We start from the raw sequence: 16,244 nt of genomic DNA, 5'->3' as shown, positions 1-16,244 counted from the left end.
AGCATTCAATACCATCATTCCAGACACTCTTCTAACTAAACTAAACCAGCTACAAGTACCTGAACAGACCTGTAAGTGGATCACAAGCTTCCTAACAAACAGGAAGCAGCAGGTGAAGCTAAGCAGGATCACATCAGATATCTGTACAATTAGCACAGGGGCCCCCCAAGGCTGTGTGCTCTCCCCACTTCTCTCTGTATACCAATGACTGCATCTCCACCGATCCATCTATTAAAACTACTGAAGTTCGCAGATGACACAACAGTGATTGGTCTCATTCGAGACGATGACAAATCCACATATAGACGTGAGGTTGAACGACTAGCCTTGTGGTGTGACCACAATGTGGTGCGACCACAATCTGGAACAGTTCCAATCTGGAACTGAACACACTCAAAACTGTAGAAATGGTGGTAGACTTTAGGAGAAAGTCTACCATACTTCCACCTCTCACAATACTTGAAAACACAGTATCAACATTAGCAACCTTCAAATTTCTAGGTTCTATCATATCGCAAGATCTAAAATGGACAGTTGACATCAAAACCATCATCAAAAAAGGACAACAAAGACTGTTCTTTCTGCGCCAACTCAGAAAGCTCAAACTGCCCAAGGAGCTACTGATCCAGTTCTACAGAGGAATTATTGAGTCTGTCATTTGCACCTCTATAACTGTCTGGTTCGGTTCTGCAACCCAACAAGAAAGACACAGACATCAGAGGATAATTAGAACTGCAGAAAAAATAATTGCTACCAACTTGCCTTCCATTGAGGACCTGTATACTGCACGAATCAAGAAGAGGGCCGTGAAAATATTTACAGATCCCTCACATCCTGGACATAAACTGTTTCAACTGCTTCCATCAAAACAACGCTATAGAGCACTGCACACCAGAACAACTAGACACAAGAACAGTTTTTTCCCGAAGGCCATCACTCTGCTAAACAAATAATTCCCTCAACACTGTCAAACTATTTACTAAATCTACACTACTATTAATCTTCTCATCATTTCCATCACCAATCTCTTTCCACTTATGACTGTAATTTTTTGTTGCTATCATTAAGAGTTAAAATGTACCCAATGACCATCATTTGTGTTGTAAATGTTGTACCTTGATGAAGGTATTTTTTCTTTTATGTACACTGAGAGCATATGCACCAAGACAAATTCCTTGTGTGTCCAATCACACTTGGCCAATAAATTCTATTCTATTCTATTCTAAAAGTTCCAGATAGCTATTTTTTAATGTTTGTTTTTAATTTTAAGCCTGAGGATAGACTCAATCACTTATTGATCTTTCCCAGTTGAAACGATGTTAAGCCTGTCTATATGTTGTGAGATTAAAGAGTTGCCATTATGCCTTCTGACTGCCAGTTGATGTTCATGGATGCATATTGCTAGTCTTCTGTCTGTTTGTCCTACATGGGCTGTTACAATCTTTATACTGTATGTTGTGGATAGCTCCTGTTTTTTTCTTCTGAGGCTGCTAGTTCTTTTGTTTTACTTAGGGTGTTTTGGAGGGCTTTAGTTGGTTTGTGTGCTATGCGGTTATAATAGTATATTGGTGTTTCTGAGATGTATGGCAGTGTTATCCTTTTATAGGTTGTGCTATATTAGGTTGAATGTTCAGGCACTTTTTGATAAAGTTTCCTTTTTCTGTTGTTCAGGCTTGGCATACTGAATGCCTATCTAAATAAAGTTCTTACATCGGAGCCATGAAATTATAATATTTGAATATGATATAGGGACAATAATAAATAATCCTATTAACTATATTTACTGAATTTCAATAAATTCAATTTTGTTTTTATGTTGCCTCCAACCACTTCTTCTGACTCTTCCTGCTTTTTGACTTACAACCCTGGTGGTCTAATTAAACACCCACGTTTTTCCTCTAGTTTTACAACCTTGACTTAAATAAATAAACAAAGTTAAACTTGGTGGAGTTCTCTTGCTGCCAAAATGTGTCCTTCATCACTGACTTGAATCATAACCAAGAAGTACAGAGAACAGGAAGAGCAGTGTGTGTTATTAATTTACATTTCTATTTTCTCCGGTATAGATTATATTGCAAGATATTGGATTATCCTTGATCTGGGATGCAGAAGACCATCAGGCATTTATAAAAACATGTCACAATTCTTAGGCTTTACAAATTATTGCAGGCAGTTCCAAGTTTAACCAATATCACAACTTTAGTCACGATGTTGATATATCTTGCTGCTGTGATATATGAAGGTGAAATCTATTTCTAAAAATATTTCATAAGTGACCCAGAAGAATATAGACAAAAATTACTTGTAAAAGATATCTGGCAAGATAAAGCAGATAATCAAGAATAGTTATAAACTAATATTGGCAAGGCCAGATCATGTATTGAATAAACAGAATGATACGAGGCTAACTGGCATACTGGGAACTGTAATATTAAAGTCTGTAATAAATAAAGGGAGAATGGGAATCTTTGAACAACTGTTTTTTTTGCTGAAGCTGCATTTTTAATAGTAAAACTTGGAAGCATAAATATTGCTGAAATTGAAGCCAGCTACTGTAGCCTGAAAGGTTCATCTCAGCTGTTTTCCCTCCCAGCATATAAAAGAGTACATTTGTAGCAATAAGATTAGAAGAGGCCTAGAGGTAGCAGCAAAGATTTGCAAACACAGACATTTGCAACTGGCTTCCAGATCTATCCAGAATAATGTCAGGAAGCATAGGGCTTACATCTCAAAGGTCAGACAAAACTGTTTTCTCTTCAAGAAGGTATATATCTAGGTCACTAAACGTTATTTTTTTTTTCAAATCAAGACTGATGTATATCAGGTATAAGACCTATATCTCATACAATGCAGCAAATTTATTATTGAATTTTGTCTGTATGTGAAAATATTTTGAGGGAAAAGCATAATTTGGTGCATAATGTAGTAATTTATAACTACATCAGTGGTGAAATTAGTGGTAAAATCCAATTTTTTTTACTACCGGTTCTGTGGACGTGGCGCGGCTTGCTGGGTGTGGCGTGGCGGGCGTGGCAGGGGAAGGATATTGCAAAATCTCCATTCCCAACCCACTCTTGAGCCAGGCAGAGGTTCTCCGAACTGATCAAAATTTCCACTACCAGTTCTCCAGAACCTGTCGGAACCTGCTGGATTTCACCCCTGCTTTACATCCCCAAGTCTTCCTGCAAAACATTATTTTTCAATATAACAACATGATCCCAGCCAATCACCAATCATATGCTGAACATGTTGATCCTATGTTCCATGCCACTAGTGAGATTTGGTTTCGAATTAATATCAAGGAGAAAAAAAATTGTACTATAACCCCCTATGAAAATTCTAGTTCTATTGAATGTTTTCCAAGTGGAATCCAGAGGATCAACTAACTGAAAATATTTCAGAAAAGCCACCTTATGTACTTTTATGAATTGCATCTGTAACGTTTTATTCAAAGGGACTACGTCAAAGGGACGACATCTTCTCCCTGATCTACGGACCTTTAAACACGAGCTCAAAATCTTTCACCAAGCAGGGCTGGCCTAATGATAAATTTTTAATTTGAGGGTCTTTTAGTGGGGTTTTTAAGGGGCTTAATTTATTTAGTAACTTTTATTCAGTAATTTTAGTATTTAGCTTATTGAATCAGATTTTTAATTGAATATTGTATTTTTAAATTTTTTTGATATCTATGTTTTATCTATGCTGTACACCGCCCTGAGTCCTCGGAGAAGGGCGGTATAAAAATATGAAAAATAAATAATAAATAAATAAATAAAGCCAAGAGATCAATGGGGACTTACTGCTTGTGGTATTGTTACTTTCCCCAGCCTGTGGAAGGGGATCTGCATCCTGAATAACTTGTAATACTCCAACTGTCCGGATAGGAGTATCTACTGCTATGGAGCTTTCATTCACAGTGATATCACTAGCTCCTGTAATCTGATTGGTTGGGGGCCCTCCTATAGAAGCTTCAAAATCCGGAGGGATGTCATCCACACAATCTGCATTAGGCTAAAAGAAATGAAAAAGAAGAGAATCATAGAATTGGGAAGAAACTTTGTAAAAGATAATGTTCAGGAGCAATATTGATTGAAAAGGTTTCCCTCTGCCCCAAAACCATCCTTACAATTTGATAATATATTCCATATGTTATCAGGAAACCTATCATTAACTATGTATTTTCATTTCATTTTAAACAAAAATAAAAGTTGATGGAGACTATATTAATTTGTATATTGAAATGAAAATAAATGATCATATCAGAAATTCGTTAGGATAGATTTTTGTTGAAAATTGCCTGGGATTAAAACACAACTCAATTTATCAAAATAACATTTTCACATGAATTTGAATCCAAACCATTTCATACTTACTATGGCCATTCCTTTTTTTTTTTTTGATGGCCATCTCTTCTCAATAACACACTATATGTACTTCTACTTCATAGCATCGATTCAGTTAAAATATTAAGAGAGAAACATATATAAAATAGCACTTTTTAACAAGCAAATGCAATCTTTAACTTTTTAATAATAGTACAGAGTCTACCAATGAAACAGTCTTCCTCACTTAAAAGGCATAAGCAACTAGTGTTTTTCTGGAACAAAACTAACCAAGTGCAAGCTGTTTGGGAATCAGGAAAGTTATAGCTCAATACAGCTGAAGGGTTTCTATTTTTCTTTCTATAACTCCATTTTTGTGAACCTTCACTGCTTTAGAAAACTCAAGATTTAAGGAATTTGCTGTGTTTAAAAACAATGTAGCTGTTACACCAATAGTAACAGCACTTAGACATATATACTGCTTCACAGTGATTTTACAGCCCTCTCTTAGCAGTTTACAGAGTCAGCATATTGCCCCCAACAATCTGGGTCCTCATTTTACTGACCTCGGAAAGATGGAAGGCTGAGTCAACCTTGAGCCTGGTGAGATTTGATCTGCCAAACTGCTGGCAGCCAGTGATCAGCAAAAGTAGCCTGCAGTACTGCACTCTAACCACTGTGCCACTGTGACTCATTACCAATACAAATGGTACCAGTTTTAAATAGCTACTCTATTTAAGTTTGTAAGTACACAAAACGGCCATAGAATATTTGGGTCTTTTATGCTGCATTGGAATATATTACGTGCTTTTGCTTATAAATTAGTATATGTGACTTATTTTTCATTATAAAAATTTTGCAGAACTACAGTTTTACTTACTATATTACTTGACATGCTTACCGGAATCCCTAGTGCTTTTAGTATGTTCATTTTACACATAGGGCAGGTACGATGATCTAGGAGCCAGGGATCTACACAAGATTTGTGAAAGAGATGCCTATGAAATGGAGTAAAATTATATTTAGTTCAATGGGGTTTTTTCTCTACAGGTTGAAATTGTCAAACATTAAGCTGAAATAATTTGTTTGGTAATATAAAGAATCTTAACTAACAGTATATTTGTGTAGCAAACTTTTTTTATCAATAGAAAAAGCTAAAAAGGAAGTCAGAGTTGAAAAACAGTAGTATTTTGGAGTTGATTGTGAAACAGTATTAGAATAAAAAAAGAACAAAAGAAGTGGATAGATAACTTTTCAATATTATAAATAATTATTATAGAAACTTTTTTTAAAAATATAAAAGGACATTTTGGATGTATTGGATGTATTTGAAATATAGCATAAATCAATGAACTGTCCGTAATCACAATTCCAAACATAGATATAGATAATGAAACATTTGTCCCAGTATGATAAAGAAACAATTCATTGTACTTTATTTGTGACACCAGTGGTAAATTTGTCATAAATGTTAAGACACATTTATACTCATCCCAAATATTATGACATTACAGAACAATAAATATTGTTATTTACTGTGAACAATATCATAATATTTGGGATGAGTATAAACAAACCTCTCTATCTGGCAATCTAATGAAACTTGGAAAAAGATTCTGATTGTTTCTTAAAATCAATTACTTTATTAAAATAAATTTGTTGGGATAATGATAATAACTTACCGGCAGGGCAAGATCCTGACAACATCATTTGGTTTGTAACCCTCAATACACACTGCACAGTTGTCAAAATCAGACTCAGTTTCCTAAAAAAACCCCAATAATAATTAATATTTTTAAATAACAAAAATGCAAGTTAAGTGAAACTCAGGGAGACGTGTCCTTGTTGATGTGGCCAATATCGATGTGCAAATAAATCGTGGTAAGATATAACTGTGCTCGTTTCCCCCTCCCCCCCTTCTTGTCCATGTTGTATATGGAAAGTCTAAACTCCAGATCACTATGAAAATGGTAGCTATGCATGAACCTTCTTTAGGCTTATCCAATCTTATGACCAGTCTTTACCCACTCCATTTTGTAGTTGCAAGTAAAAAACTTCTAGTTTTATTTTTTTAAATTATTATTTTGTCCTTAATATTGTCTCAGAACAAAGTGATCATTTTTAAAGAGAAGCATTTTTTAAAATTACCTTATCTCCTTTCCTTATTGTTCTGACTTGGAGTTTGCCAATTGCTTTCTTTGCAGCATCTCCAAGACGGCGCTGAAAAGAAAAAACAACAACAATCGTTTTATACCTATGGGATAAACTTTCATACAGATTACTTCTTGCATTAATAAATAATTGAAGACCATTTAAAACAAAAGAGGTAAAAACAAGAACTTTTATAGGGAGCAAACGCTGTACAACATAGCACAGATTAAATATTAAATTATGAGCAGTATTGGTAAGCAAAACTGTGAAATTTTGGTTATTGAAGTTTAGTAAGCATTCTCTCAAAGGACGCCCATTTCTCCACTTGCTTTTTTTTTTTTTGCTACTTGTATGTAATTAATTTTCACCCTCTATAGTGCACAGGTGTCAAGTTCACTGCATCATGTTGCCGTCATGTGACTTTTGGGATGTTTTTCCCCTTCGTGGAGCTGGGGTGGACATGGCTTGCGCGTGACGCATCTGGCCCATGGGCTGCCAGTTTGACAAACCTGCTATAGTGCATCATACAAGCTTTCATTTGCAAAACATTTGGTTCTCAGCTCAAACAGGCTGCTGCATGCACCTTCTGCATGCTGCAGTACCTGAATATTCATGCCTCTAAATCTCCTTTGGCTGTCTGTATACATTACGATAGTCCATAAATGCATGAAACACTCAAGAGTACATCACACATACTCCCTACACAATGTTGAAACCTTTGCTAAACATTAACATTTATATTAGTTCAGTGGTGGGTTTCAAAATTTTTTATTACCGGTTCTGTGGGTGTGGCTTGGTGGGTGTGGCATGGCTTGGTGGGCGTGGCAGGGGAAGAATACTATAAAATCTCCATTCCCACCCCACTCCAGGGTAAGGTTACTTCAAAATCCCCAATTCCTCCCGATCAGCTGGGACGTGAGAGGCAGAAATAGATGGGGGTGGGGCCAGTCAGAATTTTTACTATCGGTTCTCCAAACTACTCAAAATTTCCGCTACTGGTTCTCCAGAACTGGTCAGAACCTGCTGAAACCCACCTCTGTTTTAGTTGCACCATTTACAGTTTTACAATTTTCAACATTTCTACAGGAATTATGACTTCCCTTTCATCCTTTTTCCCCCTTGAATATTAACATGTTGTAAGAAAGTTAGCACCCACCAATCTCCTAGAAGAATGAAATATTCTAGGAAATATTAAAAAGGAAGAATATTATATTTCCCTGGATGAGAAAAGGAGAAACATGTTTTTAAAGACAAAGCAACTCTCTGCAGCTCCTTGCCCCCCACTTCAGCTCCAGACCCTGAGGACATGATAGGATTAGCTTCATTACCTCATCACCCAGCAAGGTTCAACCAAGCCTGGGACTCAAGACAACAATCAAAGTTACCCCTGCATGGCCCCATGGGAGTCTAACTACCAATCAGAATACATTTCTTGCACAGGAACAGGAAGCTCCAAGGCGGGGCCCAAGAGAGGGTATAAATCTCTCTCTCTGTCACCCATGTTTTGCTCAGGGCCCAAAAAACCCCATGGGTCCTGTCCACCGTTAAACCATCTTTCCAAACAGTTTCCACATTTCCAGTGTCTTTCTCCCCAGTTGGAACTGAACCCAGATGCACCTTTCTTCCAACAATGTATACCATCCATTTCAGCATCAGTTTTTAACATATCACTCTTTTCCCCATACAAATCTCAAATATCCTCCTTCAACTTTAGTTCATCCCAAATTATATAAACTTTTTAATTTTTAATTCCTATACCATTTCAGACAAATGGTTGTCCAATTGCTTCTTTTTCTTTTTTTAAAGTAATTGTACCTCTTCTTTGTAGTAGCCCCTGAGATATTGGGACACTGCTATCATGTCTCCCCTAGTTCTTCTTTCCATTAAACTAGACATACCCAGTTCCTGCAACCGTTCTTCATATGGTTTAGCCTCCAGTCCCCTAATCATCTTTGTTGTTCTTCTCTGCACTCTTTCTAGAGTCTCCACATCTTTTTTATATCGTGGCAACCAAAACTGGATGCAGTATTCCAAGTGTGGCCTTACCAAGGCATTATAAAGTGGCACTAACACTTCATGTGATCTTGATTCTATCCCTCTGTTTATGCAGCCTAGAACTGTGTTGGCTTTTTTGGCAGCTGCTGCACACTGCTCGCTCATATTTAAATGGTTGTCCACTAGGAGTCCAAGATCCCTCTCACAGTTACTACTATTGAACAAGGTACCCTATATATTATACCCGTGCATTTTGTTTTTCTTGCCTAAATTTAGAACCTTACTTTTTCACCATTGAATTTCATTTTGTTAGATAGTGTCCAATGTTCAAGTCTGTCAAGATCCTTTTGTATAAGCCTATTTTCTGGAGTGTTGGCTATTCCCGCCAGCTTGGTGTCATCTGCAAATTTGATGAGTTTCCCATCTATCTCCTTGTCCAAATCATTGATGAAGATGTTAAAGAGTACTGGGCCTAAAACAGAGCCTTGGGGTACTCCACTGCATACTTCCCTCCATGTAGGTACAGTTCCAGTGAGGACTACACGTTGAGTGCGGTTGGTCAGCCAGTTATGAATCCATCTAGTGGTGATGCTGTCTAACCCACATTTTTCTACTTTATCTAGTAGTAGGTTATGGTCTACTTTATCAAATGCCTTACTGAAGTCCAAGTAAATTATATCGACAGCATTCCTCTGGTCTACTAATTTTGTCACTTTGTCAAAGAATGCAATAAGATTAGTGTGGCATGATCTGTTTTTGACAAATCCATGTTGGCTTTTGGTTATTACTTTGTTTTTAGGTGTTCACTGATTCGTTGCTTGATTATCTTTTCCAGGATCTTCCCTGTTATTGAGGTCAGGCTGATAGGTTTGTAGTTTCCTGGTTGTTGTGTTGTGTACTATTGCCTTTGATGTATTGCATACTATTGCCTTTGTTGATTAAGATCTCCCACCCTCCCAAAGACAAAAATTCTCCAAGAATTCTCTCCAAGGGCTTCTACATCATCTTTCCTTACATGCACTTTCCACTCATTCATTTGGGAGATTGATGCATCTTTTAATATTTTTACATACTTTCTGGAAGAGAGAAAAATGATAGATGTAGCATCTGTAGTTAAGAGCTTCCTCTAAAGCCTCTTTTAATTTTTAACTAGTTCTTTTACTTTTACTTCATTCCATTTTATTTTATTTTCATCTCTTTTATTCTTCTTCTGCTGCTGCTGTATCTTTACTATTTTTACCGCAGGCTGTTATTTTTATAATCTCTGCCATGGGGAAAAGGAAGAAGAGATAGAGCCCACTAAACAGCTTAAAGTTAACAGGTACTTAAAAAAATAAACAGCCACTTGGTCTAAGTAACTAAACCTCTCTTATTTTTCTAATAGCCTCTCAATAGATATGACTCCCTGGAATGGGATCTACAAGCAGAGACACCCAACTTTTAGATCTTTCTGCCCCTGTCGTCAAAGAAGCTTCCCTTTCTTGGAGTGAGGCTGTTGTCAGATTTATGCAGCAAATGGATGAGGTCTGGCTTTAGAACCAAGCAAATGCCTAATGATGGAACAAACAGCAGTGTTAGTTTTTGAGCTTCTGATCACAATTAATAACACAGTACACATCCTAAAAGGGACGCTTATGAAACTTAAACACAGTTATCTAAATACTCTTGCTGACTCGGCTTAAAAAAAAAAGCAGATAATAGTGGTAAAAAGATAGATCCCAATTTGGAACCTAAAAAAGAGAGACGAATAAGCAAAGAGATCTCCATCTACTGTGAATCCAGAGTAACACTCAAAGCAATTTTTACCATCCCAGGAAGCACTGTATGAAAGGCAAGCAAATCATAATTGCTACTTACAGCCAAATCGGATTACTTTGTAAATTCAAAATAATAGACAAAATAAAGGAAAATAGGGTTCCAGTAGTGCAGCCATTCCTTCCCTCAATCAGCTTCTACATTGTAAAAAGCAGTTGGTTTGATTTACAAAAGGCTGAATAGCTTCCATCCAGGAAAACTCTAAAGGAATCCTTCTTTCATCGAACGCCCTACGATTACCAGCATGTTGTTCAAAATGAAGCCTTTTTTGAGCAAGTTTGAGATCTTTCCATTACGTGTATTTATCATGGAGGAAGTTATTCCATTAATAACTCATATTGGCAATAAGAGTGCTTCTACTTTAAGGTTTAATTGTAGCAACATAAAAGTTGATAACTCCAATGACATTCCATCATCACCATCCTTGAGAAGAGAGAGACTGAACAAAGAACCTGTGCCTCCCACAGCATGTCACTTTTCTGAAGAGCCCTTTCAGATAAATTTGATTAACTCTTTCAATATCCTGCCTGGTACTGAACAACTGAATATTATAGAAAGGCTTGACAATCTTAGGGAATTATTAGCAATAACACATAAAGCTACCAAACTTCTAATAGAACTAGTCACCCAACTGACCAAGAAAATAATGCCTATTTTGTAAAACTATCTGCTGGTACTTCCCCTATTTTAACATGGAATATGGACATGGAGAACAACAACAAAGAGTCCTTGGGAATAGTTTCTATGTTACTCCCCCTACTCTCCTGATAAAACATCACACCAAACAGAAAATGTAAATAACGGAAATAAAATAGAGGTTGGTAAACAAGTTGAAATGAGATACAGCCCAAATCTTTGTGAGCTACTAACCAAGGATGGTCTTGGAGTAGGACTGAGTTCTAAAGAGGTCACCTTTAGCTCAATGCTTCTAAAAATAGATACATGCCCCAAATTGCCAGCTAGGGCTATAGCTCATGAAGAAAGATGGCTAAGGAGATAATTTGAGGCAAGAAAATCATCCTCACCTAGAAGTTACTATTCTGAATTGCCAACCTGCAAAAGTATTCCACCAAATTGCTGCTCACCTTAAAACCTGCCTGTTGTATAACAGCAAGGTAGTAGTAAAGATAGACAAATTTAAAACCAATGGTTCTTGGTTTTTTTGCACCAAAAGAATTATGGATAACATCACTGTTGTTGAATGTCGGAAAAACCTATGTGCTTGAATCCAAAATTTCAATGTTTTCCCAATCACCCCCACTAATATTAAGCATGAAGGCTCTACCCAGTTACCTACCTGGAATATTGCTGGCTGAAAAAAATAGAACAGAACAGAACAAAGGATGGAGACCTGGTGGAATTCCTCTCTATATTTGATTTCATGGCATTCCAAGAGACCTGGTTGACTACAGATAAGGAAAAGAGTCATTTTCCAGGCTTTAGATCCTGGAAGTATAACACTAAAGGGTGGGAATTGGGAGGTTTGACTCAGTGGTGAAATTCAATTTTTTTTACTACCGGTTCTGTGGGTGTGGCTTGGTGGGCGAGGCATGGCCTGGTGGGTGTGGCTTGGTGGGCGTGGCAGGAGAAGGATACTGAAAAATCTCCATTCTCACCCTATTTTGGGACCAGCCAGAGGGGGTATTTGCCAGTTCTCTGAACTACTCAAAATTTCTGCTACCGGTTCTCTGAACTACCCAAAATTTCCACTACCAGTTCTCCAGAACCTGTCAGAACCTGCTGGATTTCACCCCTGGACTATACTTGCCAATGCAAAGCTTGGCTGGCAAGTATACGAATTGGTCTTGATGACTCTCCCCATTAGTTTGCTGTAAAATGTTTATATAAATTCTCTGAAATAGTTCTACTGAACATGTGTCTACCAACACATACATCTTCCCAATTTTCTCTTAATACTTTGGTGAATCTAGAAAAGACCGTACTAAAGATAAACTCAAATCATTCTAAAGCTACTGTAATATTAGCAGGAGACTTTAATGCCTCTAGAAGATTTTGTACACCTGGGTGTTATTCATGAGGATTATTTTATAAATAATCCATTTGGTTCTCCAAAGACCTCAAAATAAATACCGCAGGCTCACAACTGATCTCCTTAATTTATAAATGTAACCTCCATATTTTAAGAGGTAAAGAATCTGGTTTTATATATCACTCAGAAAACTCTTAACTATGTTTTAGATTATCTATGTGTTACATAAAACAAGATTGCTCTGTTTTCAGACATCCAAGCCCACATAAGGAAGGATAGCAATCATCAAGTAATCACAGTCCATTTCCAAAGCAGATCTGATACTAGATTAGCTATGCCTCCAGAACAGAAGCTATTAGCTAATCTTTAAGTAAGGCAGAATAGACAGCTCAATTAGGCAAAAGAAAGAAAGATATCTACCTTTCTGAATACAGAACATGTCCAGACTTGGACAAAATTTTCTCCTTTATTCAAGATCCAAATAAAATCTTGACTCATTACACTTGATTTGTGTCTTTCTGAGAAAATCCTTGACCGATCAATTTTCAGAAACCAACAGCAAATAAATTCAAATTGGTTTGATTCTCCCTATTTATATACCAGAAAGTTGAGAGCAGTAATGTACCAGATCCAGGGATACCCTAATGTAAAAAACCATGCTAAATTATTAAAATAAGGTGTCATTTCAAGAAAGTGACAGCCTCCCAAAAAGCTTCCTCCACAACTAAAATATGGTCAGATCTGGAAGGGAGAAATTAAATTTTTTCCCCTGGAATATTGTATCAAGTTTATTAAAGGAACGTAAATTCAGTTCGATATTTTTATTCCAGCTTCAGTTTGGGAGAATTTAAATGGAAAAGTACTTACTAATCTAACTAGGGCCCCCAACGTAAGAAAATTATTGATACTCTAACCTTTGAAAACTTTCTTCCCTGGCCTCTAGTGTCAGTATCAGAAATCAAATTTATTAGTCAATCTCTAAATTCTCATAAGGTACCTAGAGAAGATTATTTTTATGCCCAGAACTCTTCAAGAAACATATTGATTGGTGGGCTCCATTGTTAAGAGAGCTGTTATATCATATAATTTTTATTTATTTAAGAAATTTATATGGCCTCCTACTTGCTCACAGCTACTCTAGATGGTTTACAAACAATAAAAACAGTATAGAAAACAAACAAACAAACATTGAAACAACACACAGTCAAATGAGCCATTTGATGGGCTCCATCTCTCTTTGGGTTCCCCAGGCCCACTGGCAAAACCAAGTCTTCAGGGCCTTACAAAAAGATCATCAAAATGGGGACCAGTTTAATTGCTGCAGGGATGACATTTCAAAGGGAGGGTGTGTCAGTGTATAAGAAATTATGAGCTGGGATAGCCATAACAACAAATCAGCCAATGGGAACTGTTTGGTGACTAAGAAATAGGATTTGTTGTGAGCCATGAGAGATGGCTCAGAGCCTGGGCATGGCTTAGTTTAACTGGTCTGTATATACGTTTTTTTGTGCTTGGAATATAGCTTCTCTGATTATATAGCTTCCGATCTGTGCTTCTGGATTCTGAATTCTTGCTTCTGCTTCTTGTTCTTGTACTTGCTACCACTTTGCAAGAGCTGCATGGGTATTTCATACATGTATCATGTTTAATATTACTGTATATAAACAATTTTCTTCTATAAATGAATTCTGCTGAGTTATTTACTTGTGTGCTAGTTGGATTGCTGCAAACTCTGACAGGTTATGGACCCAGAACACACGCAAGCACACAGAAAGACTGAACTGTAATTAAGATGAAGGACAGCTTGTGTTATAAGGAAAAGAGAACAAGGCTGACAAGGCTTGCAGGATGGCTGTTGAGTTCAAGGAGTGCTCTCTGCCTCGATTGGGACAGAAGAATTATATTATTTGGGCTGCAAAAATGGAATGCTCCCTGAAGGCTAAGGAGTTCCGGGATATTGTTATTAATCCACCCCAGGCACCATTAGCAGCAGCAGATCAACGGCAGCATGATAAGGCACTGGCCTACATCATCTTAAGTTTAGAAGATGAACAATTCTTGAATACAGCTGATTTAAAAACTGCAAAGGAGGTTTGTCTGAAATTGAGAAATGTGCATGTGAGTGTGTCAGCATGCAATATTGTGCAATTATTGAGACAATTATACAGAGCCCAGTTGTTACCACAAGAGAGTGTGGAGAAGCATTTGCTGCACATGCAGATTGTGTTTATTGAGTTGGAACAGCATGGAATGCAGATTCCTGAATCTCAGAAGGTGCCGTTGGTGTTAAATAGTCTTGATGAAATGTGGGACATTGTTTCAGCCATTTTTGAATGCAAACCAGAACAGGAATTATGAATGGAAGCCCTTAAAGCCTATTTGCTTTCTGAAGAAAATAAACACCATTTAAGAAGAAGCCACAAGGAGAAATTTCTGAGGTGGAGGCCCAAGGAGCAGAGAGAGAAAAGCAACAGACAGGATATCTGCAGAGACCAGATTACAGCCCAGCAAAGTTTTTCTAAGAAACAGAATAGCAACAATGGCAGTGCTTCATCTGTGGTGATAAGACTCATTTAAAAAAAGACTGTTTGCAAGGAAGAAAAGCAACAGATGGGCAAGCAGCTGTTATTGTAATAACAGAGACAAATGGTTAATAGACAGTTGGGCTTCAGTGATTATATAGCTTCTTTTGTTCTGTGCTTCTGGATTCTGTGTTTCTTCTTGTCCTTGTACTTGCTACCACGTTGCAAGAGCTGCATGTATTGTATACATGCATCATGTTTTATATTATTGTATATAAACAAATTTCTTCTATAAATGAATCCTGCTGAATTATTTACTTGTGTGCTTGTTGGATTGCTGCAAACTCCGACAGAGTGCCACCATGGAGAAAGTCCTTCTGAGTCCCGCCAGGTGTACCTCCTTAGGGGTTGGGACCTGCAATATTCTTTGCCTCCCCATTCTAGTGGGTCAGGTGAATATGACCAGCAAGAGATGGTTCCCCAGATAACCTGGTCTCAAATCATGAAGGGCTTTAAAGGTGACAACCAGCACATTGAACTGCACCCGGAAGCAAATCGGCATCCAATGCAGCTCCCGCGCAAGAGGTAAATAATGCAGGTTGCATCCCAATTGGATAAGAAATCATCATTATATTCCCCATATTTAAAAAGGCGACCCAAAAAATTAAAGACCAGTCAGCCTTATTGGAATTGTGGCTAAAAGGTATGCAAAACATCTTTTGAACAAAATAGAAAATTGGGTAATAGAAATAAATTACTTAGTGGATGAACAAGCTGGGCCAGAGTGTTCCACAGTCATCAATTTGTGTCACTATGTGTATATTGAAATCTCCCACCCCTCACAGCTATTGGGTCAGGTGCTGGAGAAATTACCTATAGTGATTGTTGGGGTGTGTGTGTCGCTGAATAAGGCAATTAGTAAACAAGGCTTGTCTGTATTGCAAATGAACTCATTTTAAAAGATAAAGGCATTAACGTAACAAAATCAATATTATTTCAATCTATTTTTACATTGAGGATAGCAAAACTCTTTTTATTACCTCCTTGTTCACTTGGGAAATTTATACCACATTTCTTCATGTAAAAGCAGAATTGGAATAATTTCTTACCCATCTGTTCCCAATTCTTTTGTCCCAAAGCAATGTGATGTGTGTGTGTTTGTGTGTGTACCCATATGCATATATGTATATAAAGATATTGCTGTTATTTAAAAAAAACATGCAATAGATGATAAAAAACCTATCATTTTTTTAAAAAGGCAAAAGGACAACTAGCTGTAGAAGCAGGTAACCTAGTAATATTTGGATATTTTGGAGTACCTGTCTTAAGATATCCCATTCACCATCCTGTTAGTTGCAGAATACAGGAGTGACAATTCTAAACTTCCAGATTCTATCATTTTACCAACTCTTTATATATATATATATATATATATTATTTTTTAATATA

At 37.0% G+C, this 16,244-nt stretch overlaps 1 protein-coding gene across 1 annotated transcript in view; it reads right to left on the bottom strand.

Annotated features, from left to right (window-relative positions):
* Nucleotides 1–16,244, bottom strand: part of RNF150 (ring finger protein 150) — a 91,599-nt gene that overhangs the window by 11,018 nt on the left and 64,337 nt on the right. Inside the window, exons 3-6 of the mRNA XM_058192162.1 lie at nucleotides 6,471–6,542; nucleotides 6,005–6,087; nucleotides 5,224–5,320; nucleotides 3,801–4,011 (exon numbers count right to left, since the gene is read on the bottom strand). Coding sequence (XP_058048145.1) covers nucleotides 3,801–4,011; nucleotides 5,224–5,320; nucleotides 6,005–6,087; nucleotides 6,471–6,542 — 463 coding nt within the window. The remainder of the gene's footprint in view (nucleotides 1–3,800; nucleotides 4,012–5,223; nucleotides 5,321–6,004; nucleotides 6,088–6,470; nucleotides 6,543–16,244) is intronic.

This window comes from Ahaetulla prasina, chromosome 8, assembly GCF_028640845.1.
Source record: "Ahaetulla prasina isolate Xishuangbanna chromosome 8, ASM2864084v1, whole genome shotgun sequence".
NCBI classification, from domain to species: domain Eukaryota; kingdom Metazoa; phylum Chordata; class Lepidosauria; order Squamata; family Colubridae; genus Ahaetulla; species Ahaetulla prasina.
Note: the sequence above shows the minus strand (reverse complement) of the source record. Positions and strands in the feature narration are given on the sequence as shown.